Source organism: Embiotoca jacksoni, unplaced genomic scaffold, assembly GCF_022577435.1.
Source record: "Embiotoca jacksoni isolate LCO1_2020_lvr unplaced genomic scaffold, fEmbJac1.0.p SCAF_1, whole genome shotgun sequence".
Taxonomy (NCBI): domain Eukaryota; kingdom Metazoa; phylum Chordata; class Actinopteri; family Embiotocidae; genus Embiotoca; species Embiotoca jacksoni.
Window position 1 is genome coordinate 9311001 of NW_027185229.1, and position 15952 is coordinate 9326952.

At 41.5% G+C, this 15952-nt stretch overlaps 1 protein-coding gene across 2 annotated transcripts in view; it reads right to left on the reverse strand.

Annotated features, from left to right (window-relative positions):
* The window catches only part of cdh4 (cadherin 4, type 1, R-cadherin (retinal)), a 192603-nt gene that overhangs the window by 8944 nt on the left and 167707 nt on the right, over positions 1–15952 (reverse strand). The window contains exons 9-12 of one of the 2 annotated variants that reach the window (XM_069153622.1): positions 10241–10378; positions 4938–5123; positions 4378–4631; positions 1045–1196 (exon numbers count right to left, since the gene is read on the reverse strand). In XM_069153622.1, coding sequence (XP_069009723.1) covers positions 1045–1196; positions 4378–4631; positions 4938–5123; positions 10241–10378 — 730 coding nt within the window. The remainder of the gene's footprint in view (positions 1–1044; positions 1197–4377; positions 4632–4937; positions 5124–10240; positions 10379–15952) is intronic. The other variant, XM_069153693.1, reaches the window with a different exon arrangement.

Below are 15952 nucleotides of genomic sequence, written 5' to 3' on the forward strand. Positions count from 1 at the left end.
AGCAAAGTAGTGAGTGTAGGATGTATTAAACACAATAAACTCCTTGCAAAAAAATCCACCAGTGTTGGCTTGTTTCCGTGTACCTTTGGTCCGTAAAATGATTTTCACAATAAGCAAAATAGGAGGTCTTCCTCAGCACTGCTATAATGAGTTTAGTGGAGCTTATATCATTTTGTGTATCTCGTCTTATGTCGACCTACAGTATATAAAATGTAATTGAAGCCTTTATCAAACACAGAAAGTGCTTGTAGTACTTTTCTTTAAAATTGAGATGAGAGGCAATGAGCGAAGTAAATGGCTTATAGGGTATATATTCATCACGTTTACAATTTTTCTATAATTTTGTCATTGTGATTGTCTACATTGTTTTACTATGCTCTATTTTGTACAAACAGTTGCTCTTCCATCCTTGCTTCTTATCTTTCTTTGCCTGATCAAAGTTTGTTGAGAATTTCTTTCCTTAGCTAAACCGAGAGTGCTTTGCAGATTGTGAAACCACCAGAGGCAAAGCTGTGATATTGGGTTATGCAAATAAAATTGACCTGACTTGATTCTGACGGCTGCTTGTCGATCTTTACAGGCAACTACCACGTCTCTGCACTCACCCAACACTGTTTATGTCAAGAGAGACATCTCTCCGAAAGGTACAGATCCAACTTTAATTCTATCGTAATTATTATACTATAGGATCCCGTTATTTGATTATGCTGTGACTAATAATGACTACTGGTGCATTCATTGCCTGCCTGGACTATAGTACTTTGATTCTGATGAGGAATAATGATGAACACTTTCTACTATTTTGAGTGCATAATTGTGTTCACACTGTCAAGTATGGAAACATACAGTGTACTTTAAGTGGCCAGATGGTGTACTCAAAAAGGTCCAAAAATTAAGTGTGAAATGATGGACACTTTCTACACTCAGCAATCAGCAGCACGACAAAAGCTGTAACATGTGGATGGATAAAATGTTCCACTATCATCACGTTGGCATCCTACTGTTATTCAGATCATCACAACATACACAGTCACCCTGACTTACCAGACTTACCATTGTCGAATGCCAGGAATGTTGCCTCATACACGTTGTTTTTGACATATATGGACTCTCGGTCCAGCAGGGCCATGGTGGTGATCTGACCGTTGGTCCTGTTAATCTTCAGCCAGTTCGCTGGGTCTGACAGCTTCGAGTACCTGCACGTGTAGACAGAAACACAGTGAGAAATACAGATAACGTGTTTAAATTCAAAGGCACTTACAGTACATATTTTACATAATGACTGTCCCAGTCTCCAATTAGTTGAACGTCAGCAGCTCTGAATCTTCTATTTGTTGATGTAAAATACCCTTATCAGGTTGAATGTTCATTACCAGAATAAGCAATACCAGCCAAGCACCTCTGAGATATTACAGTGACATGGAGAGTGGAACATATGTTCTCCGAGCTTATCATAACAGCAGCTCATTAGCATGAAGACCGATGAAAACCCGAATCTATATGCAGCACAGCCATGCAGGGCTTTTAACAACTTCACTGGTCTTTGTACCCACACATCCGCCACAACAACTCTCATTGGCGTCACCAGTTGATAAATTCGCAAAGCTGACATCAATAAGAAGCTCGGGTGGAGGAGGTGGAGGTGTAATGAGGACATCAATGTAATTGTGGACACGGAGAAGTTCACCAGGTAGATGGTCAGTGTGTCACCGTAATGACAGGAAACAGGGTGAGACACACCGGCAGAGAAAGAGAGATCAGAGACGTGTTTCTGTGTAAGCATGCATTGTGATGAGGGTGAAACGGGGCTTAATTAAAAGAGTGTGTTTCAGGCTGTCAGAAAATAATTCCTCCTCCATCTACACACACACACACACACACACACACACACACACACACACACACACACACACACACACACACACACACACACACACACACACACTCTTCTGGACTTATACGCACAGCAAACACCCGAATGACAGTGACAGACAAGAACACCCATTATCATTGTGTTTTTACAGTTTACTTCTTGAAAAAATAAACAGATAGAGCCAAATATAATTTCCAGTTAAAGAACTTGCCATGCTGTGTTAGTCAAGGTGTGATGTTGCACTTCAGGCTAGATTTTGGTATTTGCATGGCATGCCTAGCAGTTTCATCTCCTTCCTGTGCCAACAAGATGTCATCTCCTGCTGTGATCATTTGCAGCTAGTGTAGCGACATGTCTTTCTGTACTTCTGAGGACTTCTTTTCTGACAAGAATCATAAGCTCTAACCTTTAATGTTCAGTTTTGGGTCCGAGAGACCTTGCGCCCTCTTTGATCATGATACAAATATATGTACAGTAAGATAGCTTTAATTGAGTATAATTATGACTTTTTCAAATTTTAAAAGAATTACTAACAATCTTTGCAACAGAAAGAGACATCTTAATTCTCTGTGAGGTCTCACAGAACCCAGCTGTAAAACATGGTTAAATAATACATATTTTCATACCCTCTATATCTGTGATTGGTGTTGGCAGTACTTTTTATGTGGCTTTACACTTTCTAAAATACTAAATATACTGCGATTTGGGATTTCCGTCATTGAACAATTTGTTCATAAAAGGTCTGACAGGGAGCTTGCATTTAAGTCGTGTTGAGGATTGCAGAATGTTGCAGAATGGGCATTTTAGGATCCACAGTGTTTTGAATATAAATCTGCACATAAGACTACAAATCAGCATATCTTTACCTGGGCTGCTTAATTTCAAAAATTATTTTTTAATCTGTCTCTGGTGAGTAACTAACCTCATAGAAGTGCAGTTCTAAATTGCTGCAGTATACTTTTAATTCTACACCAAAACTCTATAAAGTATGGCATTTATATGTGAAAACCCACTAACATGACCTCACATCAACAAAAATGTCCCCACTCTGCAGGACTAATATTCAAACCCAAAAAATGAAAAAGAAACACACACACACACACACACACATTAATTTGGTTTTGCTGCCACTTAAATCACATCAAACAGTAAAATCATCTGGCAAACATGCTTCGCCTCACATCATCTTTTCTTTGCTTTCCTCCAGAGAGAGAAAAAAGGCAAGAAATTCAGAGAAAAGCAAAACAAAAAAACAAGCTGGCTCCTCTCCAAACCACTGCTCACACACAGGCCTTTCAGTCATGCTCTGCGGGTGTGCATGTTGGTGTGCTTCTGCTGTATGAGTCTACATTTGTGTATTTATGTGTGTTTTGTGTGTATATTGTTCGGGGGTTCAAGCGAGGTCACCTAAAGGGAATACAGAGGCAGCAGCAGCAGAGACGAGGCTGTCGTGAGCTGGGCGCCTGCCGGTATGCCGCTGACGAGTAGTCAGCAACTCTGAGCTCTCATCAATAACAGACACGTGGACCGACAGAAAGAAAGTGACAGGGTCAACGGGAGCGAGTGGGAGGGAGGGATGACAGAAAAGGGTGTAAAAGAGGAGTTACTTCTTTCAAAGGGCAGAGGAGCTCGGCCGACTTGGTTTGCATGACATGTCTTTTTGGAAGAAGAAACCTGAGATGTGAATATCGCTTTCTCTTGTGTATGGAGTGTATATATGAGAATAACTCTCACTACCTCCCTCACCATCAATTCAGTAACATTTCCACTGGGTTTATCAGTGGAAGTGGCCGCCTCACTGACATTAAAAAAAATCAATCTCTCTCGTTGGAGCTGGCGATGGAGTGGAAAGTTGTCACTGGATCTTTGTGGGCATGTGGGAGTTTCTGTCACATAGGGTCGATGCCTGGTTGGCATAGCGCCCGCTCTGTATCATCCCAGTTAGGAGGCACGGAGGGAAGGATCAATGAGGAGGAAGGATAGGGATCTAAGGAGGGCAGACAGACAGTATCCAACTCATTACAGAGTGACCTCTCCACACCAGTCGCCTGGCAACAGGGAGGTAACCGGGATGTGGGCGAAGGGTCAGTTGAGAATGTCACAGAAGAGACATAAACTGTGGCGAAAAACGCTCTGCTCTGATTAAACACTGGCGACTCTTAACATTCAGAGGAACATACATACGTGGGGTGAACAAAATATTTGAAATACATTGCTGTACATGAATATCAAGTATTCTCTGGTCTTCGGAGGAATTCTAGTTCTCCTTTCTATAGTACAAAAGTGTATATTAGACTTGTTTTTGGCAGATGGCTAGGAATACAGCCTCAAATACACGCTGATGAGGCTCCATATCGTTTGGAAGCTGCTAATGTCACTTTTTTTTAGTAACATTTGTTTTTTTCTGTTATTGTGGGTTTAAAGATTTTTTTTTATTTTTTTTCAGGATTTCAGCCTTTTAAGATAAAAATTTTCATTATGTGGTGTTCTTTAAAGTTCTGTACCTGACAATCTGGTGGATGAAATGATCAGGGTCTTGGGCAGCAAACACTGTTAGAGTGGTCCCTGCTGGGACACCCTCCTCAAAACGGATCATCTTGGGGTTGACAGGGAAGACGGGTGGCTCATTCACGTCCTGAACAGAGATGGTGACTCCTGCTGTGGACTGAAGCGAGGACTGGATGCCGCTGGCCAAGTGGGCCTGGTTGGACACTACCACGGTCAGCATGAAGGCGCGATTCATCTCAAAATCCACAGGCTAGATAAAACGACAGGATTGAGGAGAGATGATGAGATTTAAAAGGGAAAATAAGCATCGCTGATTACAGAATTAGTTCTAACTGTGTTCCAATTTGAGAAATGACATATAATTCAGAGAAAACAATGTGAGACCAAAGTACTCAGCCATCAACATCTGGCACTTCACAGCAGGTGGAAACATTCAAGATGCAGTGCTGAATAATAATGGAAAACAACTGCCTGCTCTCATTTTGAAAGAACTAAGTATCGGGCAGTCAGTGCATTAATCAGGACTGCGTGGAGAGAGAGCAGCTTCATTTTTTACCTTGACCACTGTCAGCATGCCCTCATTTGTGATGGGATTGGTGCGGATGATGAAGTGTCCAGAGGGGTCTCCACTGACAATGCGATACACCGCGTTCCAGTTGGGGCTATGGGGTTGATCTCTGTCAACCACGGTCAGGTTGGTCACCACCACATTCACCTTATTTTCTGGGACCTCCCCAGAAAACTACAGAGGAAGAGGAGAAAGAGGATGAGGAGGAGGAGGAGGAGGAGGAGGAGGAGGAGACGGAAAATGAGGAGAAGGAGGAGGAGGAAGAGGAAGGAGGGGAAGATGAGAGAGATAACATTATGCTGATGTTGCTCGCACAGTCAGCTAATGCACATTAATAACTTGATTTATTGAGATTTTAAAACATTTACTTGTGCCATCATCCATCTTTTAGCATTTTAAATAATTGTTATTATGAAAACAAGCTGCTTTTGGGGTCATGCCAATAATGCTCATTACATTGAGGCATGAATTGAAAGTGGTAGCAATTCCAAAGAGAGGAGAAGAAGAAAAAAGACGGGACAGATTTATTTAAATGTGGGTATTAGAGAATTATATCTTCTATTATGTTAATACAGTCCCTTATTCCACACCATGTGTGCTTGTATGGAACTCTTTATTTGAACTAATGGATTTGTTCAATTATGTGTTTACCCAAATATAATTTAGATTCCGTGCATTCACCGTATCTCGGTCGTAATAAGCAATTAGATAAGTACTGTAATTAAGGCAACGGTAGGAATAATCTTTGGCTAATGATCTTCATTATTTTGCAATCTGAAACAACTCCCCTCTGAACTAACTCCAGAGGAAACTTAGTGACAGCTGCAGAGCTGGAAGAATAATTTACAGTGCAATGGGATACATGTCCCTCTCTATAGGGATTTATCTGGCTACTGAGGGATGGGCACTCCAAGGTAGTTTCACACACACACACACACACACACACACACACACACACACACACACACACACACACACACACACACACACACACTTATACACACACGCAGTACAAAGCTCTCATTGTCACATGATAATCCGTGTTTCCTCTTGTGAAGCGCTAACTTGTTTGTGGTGTGTGTATGTCAGCTGCTGTTCACTTTAATGGCTTCATCATCGTAGGATTGAAGCGGCATCCAAACCACCCGATTCCTCTCTTCCTTTTCCACCCTTCCCCCCGCCCACCCTCCGCGCCTCCTCTTCTTCTGTCCCCCTGCCGGGCTGATAAGCACACAACAAATTAAATATGCACTCTCAGTCCCTGGTGTATGAGCTCCTCCATTTCATTTTCACCCCAAGCTGTAGCATAAACACCACCACAGACCTTCCAAGCTTGTTTGGCCGCCCTGTCAGATGGCCAAATGGAGTATGCTCTCTTGGCATACACAATGGTGCTGACTGTAGAGGAGGGCCCTTCCAAAATGGCCACTCTTTAAAATGCAATGTGGACCCACTGATAAGCCACTAGAGACACAGACTCGGAACCTCTGAAGGAGTTGTCAGGAAAGAAGTTATAACACTTTAATTTGTCACAAAAGGTCTTGTCAGTACTACCGATTCTGGCATCAAAGGGATTTATGTACAACCTTCACCTGCTTTTCCTGTTTACACATTCATATTTTGTTGACGAACAGTGTGAGCTCCCTCAGCAACATTAGGGAACAATAGTTTTGGAGAGAATCAAAACAACTCCCACACATGTAAGGCTCTTTATATGAAAATTTATGTTTAAATCAACATTATATTATACGAAATCTTTTTTTGTCAAGCTGGGACTTTGTTGTTTTAAAGCGAGACTGTATAACAGCAGCCACTGTGACTACAAATGACAGTGAAGCAATGGACATGAATGCTACAATGCCTAGAGGTGTTTTCACAAATTCATAGTTACTGCCTATGCAATTCACTCACTGTTTTTTAAACTAAGTGATCGCATCACAGTTTCAAAGCACTTCAGAACATACAACTGTAAGTGAATGCATCACTGTTCAAATGACTGAGACAGTCAAAACGTTCAGTTCAGCACAAAACTAAGTCAGTACAAGCAGTGTTTATGAGGCTAATAGCTCAGCAGCATTATTGTCACAACAATCACACTGTGATTCTCATATCTCTCTGTTGTCAGTCATTCAATAAGCTTTTAACAAGTAAGGTATTGTGTACCTTGGCTCAGCTCACAACAGCTTTCAGTCACCAGCAGAGTCAGTGTTGAGTAGATTCGGGTGCACGTGTACTGAATATGGCTAAAAACATAGCCAAAAAGTAGCATAAGTACAAAACTATCATAACGTTAATGACCTGAATCATTACTGTCGCTTACACAGTAATATCATAATATTTATTTTTTTGAAAAAAATTGGGCGCACAAGCAATTAATAAAGATGGAGCATCCCAGGCCAACAGCTGTTGTCCGTGGAGACAAAATGACTTTCCTTACGCTTGCTGTCAGCCGCCATTAAAGCATCGTCTCTATATCTCTATACCTTTCTTTTTTTTCCTCTAACACTTTTTTTTAGTCTTCAAACATTTGTGCAGCAGTCTAAGGAAAGGAAATATGTAAGGCTGCATGCACCTTCAATTTCTTTAGAAAGTCCACAGAAGGTGAAATCCACCACCTACTGAAAACTAAGTAAATGAAAATGTTCCATTTTAGATGGCAAAGGTAGAGCTCAGCAATATGACAACTCGTCCTTTCCTTCATGGTGTGCTGAACCTAACGCCAAATAGAGATGAAAACATTATGTGGGACTAAATGACCTAAAGCAGACTCCTAGAGACTAACATCGGTCCACGTAAAAGGGCTGTTATGTCTTCACAACGGTGTGATAAAGACTCAACCCCAGTTTTAATGCTAAAGAGAATATCAAGCCTGCGTCTACTCTACTCTAAACACTAATGAAAGCCACAGCATGGGAAGCAGAGGAAAACGGTGGATGTGGATAATCTCTTACACTCCAACTCTTTCAGTAGTTCAGGAGCCGAAAATCTACGGGTGAATTATCATATATATCAGCCTATTCACGTCTTTCAGCTCGCATGTCTGCAAGTTCATGTTTTCACCACCACAAGCAACTCTTCTGCTCCTCATCATTGATGAGTTGATGCCAAAGAACTAGAATTAGAGGAGTGTGATACACTTGATTGAATAGTTTGGTTGGACAGACTGTGGCAGTACCATTGTCTTTTATTTTATCACATAACGATGAACATAGCAGTAACATGGCACATTCAGGCCCATGCGGTGAAATGAATTAAACATTTGGCTTTTGTTGTTTAAATTAGATGCACTATATCAGCTCGGTTAACACCCCCGCAAGCAATTTCACTTAATTAACATGCTTATGTTTTCCCTGTTCCTCCCACAGAGAGCAATGAATTCTTCTCGCGTCTGTCATGCACAAATAATTACAAAACTGCTCCAAGTCTCGTTGCTTGTGTGGGAAGCAAAACAAGCAGTAGAGATTGACAAAGCAGAGGAAACGGCATATGGTGGAAAAAAATTCTTTGCAGTGGATGTTAATGTGAGATTGTGCGGCTGTTTGAGTGAAGAGTATACAACAATAACCACTTTTCATTCACTTTTACTCATTTGAGTCAACCACCGAAATATGGTGAATTAATCCTTTTTTTTTGCAGGGGTGTTGCAAATGAAGGCAGGGAGCATCTTGCGTATGTGTGTGTGTGTGTGTGTGTGTGTGTGTGTGTGTGTGTGTGTGTGTGTGTGTGTGTGTGTGTGTGGGAGGGGAGGGGAAGGGCGGGCTAAAATGATGAGGATGAGAAAAAGTTAAAAGCCAGACTGTGCTCTCCCTCCAGCAAATCAAAACAAATTGAATAACCCGCCATCATTTCTGCCTCCTCCTCCCACTCTATAATTTTTGCGCAGTCTCTAATGAGGTAGTCATGACAAAAGTTATCACAGTTTCACTGAGAATATATACAGTATGGATATGCATGTACATATGCTGGTGGGGGGGACCCTGGTCCACAGAGGGGGCTGAGGACCAGTTCTGAGCAGAGCAGCAGCCTTGTTCATTGAGCGCTACCTCTGACAGCTGGGGAGCTCTTATCAGAGCATGCGGCTGGAACTGTACTGGCGCGCATGCTGACAACGGCCCCGCCGAGGAGACAGGGATCACAGTGTGTGACACTGACACACTGCTCGCTCTGCCTCCAAGCTTTTCTGCAAACAGCATCTGTCTCTCTTTGGATTCTTAGAAATTTAAACACTAACATAAAAAGCAGCCACAACCCTACCAGACTGTGGTCAGCATTAGGTTTCTGTTCTTTGGCCAGGCTGAGAATACGGACTACAAGTTGGAGATGAAGAGGCACATTTCCTCATTATTAACCATTCTTTAGGTCATTCTCACTCTCAAACAAAACTCTCAACCAAGCATCTCCGCATCTAACCGCACACAGATCGCTAGAGAAAAGCGGCCCAACTGCAGGTGAAGGAAACTCAGCTTGATTTGTATCTTTTCCTGATTTTTTACATGTTGTGTTTAACACAGTGCTTCTTTATCTTTCACTCATATGTCTGTATTTATCCCACATATTTGTCAGTTGTTGTATTTGCATTCCTCCTCATGTGTTCTCTGCAAACATGTTTTAACAGAGATAATATTACATGATTGTTGTCTTTGCCATTGACAAGATAATGCATTTTCTCTTATTATCTGAATCCAAGCTTTGATTTTGAGGCCAGTGTATCCTGCTTAATAATAATGTACTGTAGCCTTTGCTATTTGGACAATAATAGCTCTATGGAATAGCATGGCAACTAAATAAGCAATTGTTGAAATGATACTTATAGGGTCAAGCCTGAAGGTGAAACTGTTTGGTGCAGCTTAAACATACATTATTTTCTAGTGGTGCTGAGGGCTGAGTGAATTTTGTGAATTTATTTCCGCCCCCTTTCATATAAAAAAAAGATGCAATACTATCCTCCAATATCTCAAAATAGTATATCACGTGTACAACAAATATAATAAAATGCTGACAATAATGTTTTGAAATAAAAAGCTGTTAAATAAATATTTATAGCAAACATCAAATGGCTGAAACAGGAACAGGCTGCCAAGTTTGATGAGAAAATAAGGCAGCGATACAGAGATAGGACTGTTGTTTTCAGCTTAGGGCCAAAGACAACAAAATTATTTCCACACAAACACCAAACAATAAATCTCTCAAACAACCATCTCCTCCTCTCCCAAAATAAGCTAAACGGCACTTACACATTCCTTTTTAACAGAAAACAATATATATTAAAGAGGAGTCAAAATCAAACTCACTGTCCTGACTGTCAGTTCTGGAGGATTGTCGTTGATGTCAGTAATAGAAATAAGAGCTGTAGCCGTGTTGGAGAGTCCAAAGTTCAGGTTGCCCTCCATGTCGGTGGCCTGGACAATAATAGTGTACTGTGACACTTTCTGTAGAAAGAAGAAGAAAAACAGAAACAGTACTGAGTGATTTCAAATCCTGATACAAACGAACACAGGGCTCACATCAACAAACAGGTATTATTTTCCATATGACAATGACAAAAGGAGTCTTAATTAATAAATAAGTGAATGCATGAGTGAAAATTTCTCCAACTTCCAGACATGCATACTTATATTTCCTTTTTTTTTTTAATAAGTGAAACACGTGAGTAACTGTGAGAATACCTTACGTGCTCAATAAAACATAGTGAACAGCACACACGCACAAACACAAACAAATGTACACAAAGTTGCAGAGAGGGAGCAATGTGCTGGTAAAAGGCCCATCCATTATTTCCTAAAAGTCTTGGCTTTGCGCTGTGGGAACAGACTTGGATCATCACTCATTTTAATGGAGGTGCCGTCACATTAAGATGCGCCACGGTGCTTTGGCTAATACCAGGAGGTGAACGGGCCTTATTTAGTGCAGTTACAGTGAGGAGGTGTCGCCCTGGAGTGTACTGCAGTACAGACTGTAATATTACAATGCCATGACCAGAATAAAATTCAAACATTAAGTTTTGTTTGGACACAACTGATGGAAAAAGCATGTAAAACAAAGAAACAGAGAATCCTCATTCCAGTGACGCTGTCCATGGTGCTGAAAGTTCAGCCTATCCCCAGACTCACCACTGGGAACAGGTCTGTGTGCATGTGTGCGAGTGTGCGTGTATTTTTCCATCTCGACAGTATATAAGCCTCTCTGCTTTGTGGTTTCTTTCTCTTCCCATTAATCCATTTGGCTGAGGCCTCCATTGTGTCAGAGCAAAAAAACGGAGTGAGAGAGAATAGACGTCAAGGACAGGCCACTGTTCGATGCCTTGCTGAACATCCACAATGCATTCTACCGATGCTTGCTTGTTACTCGGCTAACTTTTCCATATTTCGCTGAGGTCACGCTTTATAATGACATGGTGGCAGGTGACACTTGTGACAGGGACTGCTTGGAGGAAAAAGAACAAATCCGGTCTTGTATTTATTGCCGGGGTACTTAATGCTTACAGTATAGAAGGCAGCTTCTTTGTGGGTTTTTGTTTTTTGAGTCAGGTCTTTTTCCCCTCTGGTTTATTGTATGTTCTTTGTTAACACATTCTGTGCACCTTTTGAAGTCTTGCCATCTTTGTCATTAAATCTTGGTTGCTCAGTGTTCTCCTTCTGTCTTTTCTCTTTCTGTCTCTGTGCCAGTTTCTGGGTATCTCTACATCCCCCTCTCTCCCTCCCACTCCTTTTTCAGTCGTGAAGGATGCAGTTGATTGTTAGATCAGTCAAAGCATTGAGGCCAGTTAAAACACCTAGCTGGAGTCATTTAGCATCTCTCCAAGTCATTATGAAGAGCATAGACATGTTAATCTGCACCAAACCAACCCTATTAATGAAAACTCAATACTGGCTGCCCTTTATTAGACTCATAATGAAATATCAATACCATCCCCACTCATAGAGCGCTTCAGTAAATAGAGCCTCCACTGAATGTGTCTCTCTGCAGACTCATTTAGATCCAGTCACATACATCAATCTAGAAATAGCACCAGATGGCTGTAGGAAGCTAATAGGCTCGAGCTTTGATGGACGCCTCTTCGTTTGGTCAGGTGAAGAGAAATGAGTGAAGCTGAGCCAGCAGGTGGAGCTCTCACACAATACGGGATGTGGTTGATGCGTCTTACCCTGCAGGGTTATATCACTCATCTGAGAGTAGTTGTGAGTGTTCATGGTACTTCTAGTGTATACATACACATCCGCTAAAGCTCCAGTGAGTGGGAACAGGTGAGACACTTAGATACACGTGATATAAACACAGCATGTCCACAGGCACACCAAATTCACACACAGCCAAGCACACTCTGCTGTCCAAAAGTGGCTAACCAAACAAGCCAGTAAAAGGCTCTCTAATGAGTCCTATATAGAAGTGATGAACAGAAAATCTTCTTGTTGGATTGGAATTCAGTACTGGCAGGAAGTATACAACCGCTTGTCTCACAACCAACAACAACAGACCTGACTCCCTCGTTGCCCTCGAGTGTCACAGACTTAATCTGCAGAATCTGAAAGCCATCAGAGGCCAGAAATACCTGCACACATAGCTCTGCCAACAATAAAAGCCAATCCCTTTTTCACTGGGACCAAATTAGGTAGTTCACCATCCAGGAGACTGAAGAAAGAGAAAGTAAAATGGCTTTAGGCTATCAGTATTAGCTAGTCAACATGTCAAGCCAAGAAGCCAAGAGGACAGGTGGAAAACACTAGCTCCTGCTAAGCAAATGCACTTCAGCTCCAATGGGACTTTGTTAGCAAGAACAAAGCAGGGAAATGATGGTCTGAGCTGGTAAGGCAATGTGGAACAATCAAATGGAGACGAGTGTTTTTTTTTGGCAACACGTGCAGTGGTGAATTCATTGCTGAGTGTGCATTTTCACTCGGCGTGCTGGGAAGGACCACTCAAAGAGGGTAAAGAGGAGGAGACCAGAAGAGTGAAGGACGTGCTCTTTACTTGTGTCGGTTGTGAATTGTGTTCTGGCTTACCGCGCTCCTACTGGCCACGGTCATTAGCTTGTCACTTACAATCTGTCTCAGCCGGCCCAGTGCTCGGTTAAAACTGGAGCGAGCAGCTCCCTTCTTCTTTTGACTACGCTCTCTGTCTGTGACCCTCGGTATCAGTGACCCCTAAGATGCAATTCATTTCAGCTGAAATCATTTCAATTAAATTTACTCGATCTGATTTGATGCTGTTTTATTCCATTCCATTAGATTTGAGTTGAGTTCAGTCCAGTTCAATTTGTTTCAGTTCAGTTACACTTTTTTTTATTTTTTTTTATTGCCAATGGAAATCTGAGCTATCCATAGTTACAAGTGGAGCTAGGGGAACTCAGTGAAATACAGTCTGCGTCTACACAGTCATTCTCTATTTTTACATCTTTTCCAGATTAGTAAAATATGCAGGAAAGTCTGTTTGGTCTCCATCTTCATCATCTATACCTCTCTTCATCCCTTGCAGGGATGTCTCTCATTGGGTTAAGGACAGAAACAGCTCAACGCTGGTTTGAAGAGAACACAAGCCAGCGGAGACTCACTGTCAGCAGCAGACAGTCTCTGAAAGCTCTCTGAATCCCATTGTAGAGACATTGACTCAGATACGTAGGTAAATCTGAGATATGAACTCTGAATCCACTTGATTAGATACACCTCCACATTTACGCACACAGCTCAGTCACATAATGGATAAATACAAGCTGTGAGTCACAAATGAATAAAGCTTCCAGAGTAAACCATGGGGAATGGGAAAGGGGTTTAATTAATCATCCAACTGAGCATTACAATACAATACTCAAGACATGATTACGCAAATATGAGCATGAACTTGCTGGCTTCCACATGTCACAAACACATGGGAAGGGAAAAGCCAGCCCACAACACACACTTTGTGTTCTACAACAGCAGATCATGTTAAGTGTCTTCTCTCATTAATAAACACAAATAGGAGAGGCAATTTGGTCACGCAAACTAGTTACAATAGAACAAGAGACCTGTTAACATTCTTACATGTGTTAATTAGCACTAAACACAAAGTAATGTTGAGCTGAGGGTGATGGAAATGTCATTAGTTTGTTAGGCTGACATTTGGCAGACAATTCATCCAAATGTTGTTGAACCATTCCACCAAAAAACACAAATGTCAACATCATGGTAGTGCTTGTAGAAAAGTCAGGATGAAAAATTAGGATACATCATGTTGGAACTATAAATGTCTGATGCACATCCAATAGATGTTGAGATGAGATCAGAAAAAACTTTGACCCTCTGGTGGTGCAAGAGGAAATGTCAGGGGATCACTACAGTCATCTATCCTCCTCTGTTGACCAAGAATATCAGCAAAGAATTTCACAGCAATCCGTCCAGCAGTTGTCAATGTGTTTCACCAAACTGGTGTATGGAGAGGAAGGCTGAAAAATGAAGCCACTCCTTCAAAAACTGTGGATGACCCCTTTAATGTGAGTCTGACTTTTCCAGGAGAATTGAAAAGTAGCAGTAGATAGGAGGTAAACATTTTTTTTTTTAAATATAATCCAATGAAAATGAGAAAAAGGATATTTGGACTTGAAATTAATTAGCTTTTGTTAAAAATCTCTTGCCTGATGTTACTTGAGGAAACAAGTTCTCTAATTTACAGGTTACTGTTAAAATTGATCACATTCTGAGGAAATTTTGTTATGCCTTCTAAATAGGGATGTTATGAATATGCTTTAATATATGGGCCATTTGGTACTTGTATTTCCTCTCCTAAATCATATCAGACAGAGCTATTGTTGGTGAATGTGTACATTTTAAAATGTGTTATCTGTGCTGTGTTGCTCCTCAGGCACCGTGGGTCTCAGCTCTAGTTCCCTCTCATCTAATTGCAGTCCATCCGTGAGTAGATAAAGACTGAGAGACTGCACTTCTGTGCCTCTTGGCCATTTTGTTTTTGCTTGCTTACATCCATAGTTTTTGTGCCTTGTAAGCTATTTTGTCAGGACTTAGTCCACAGCTGTCTTGTATGTTGTTGTCATTAAGGTAGTGATTCTGCTCTGAAATGTCAGCTGAGTTAATTCCATCTTGTATATTTATAACTACCTTCGACTCTTGTTTTTAAAACCCACATGGCTGTACATTTTCTGTAATTCCCCGTTTCTCAGTTTTTTGGGGGTTAATAAGTTAAGTTTTGGACAGTAAGTAGCATTTTTGGCTAGTTTAATTATCATTTTATTTCTACTAAAGCCTGGTTGGTTTGTTATTTGGCCAGGGCTCTCCCTTAAGTTTAAGAGCTGCCCCCCCAAAAAGAGAATAAAATGCTGAAGAAACTGACTCCTCATATTCTTAATCTAGTTTTAAATCACTCCTCTCTCCCAGAGACCAATTGTGGACACGTTACACAAATTATATTGGTAACAGATGTGATTATGCCTAAATGAAGGCTTTTGGATAAAGCAAGAAATCTAGAACTGACAAAACAGCCCACTTCAATACACGGTCCATGCTCCACATAATACAGTGAATATTGAGTGGTTATGTTTTTGATTTAATGTTGGCTACAAGCAGTCAACATCCACCTACATGCATCAATACTCTTCATTCAGCAACCAGCTCACAATCCTCAGATGGCTATGCTGTCTGGCTTCTGGAGCTCTGGTGCAAGAAGGTGAATTAACATAACTCAGCATCTCTGAGACAATACAGCCCCAGGCCCATTTAGGATGCCGGCTATCAGCCTTTATCCCCAGTCAGGCTCCGCAGATCCTAACAGAGCCGGGCTGTGGGCACTCATGTCCTTGAGACAGTCCAAGCGATGTCCTAATCAACGGTGAGACGGTCCAACGTAGAGCTGGCATCAGCCCTGGGGACGGCCTGGCACTGGGTAGCACCACACCATGCCACACCAGACCGTTCCAAACCAGGGCTCATGAGAGATTGAGACAGCCTGGGGTAATGAAAGACAACAGCTCTGCCTGCCAGTGGAACTGCTGCCATGGAGAGAGGGCACAAAGGGAG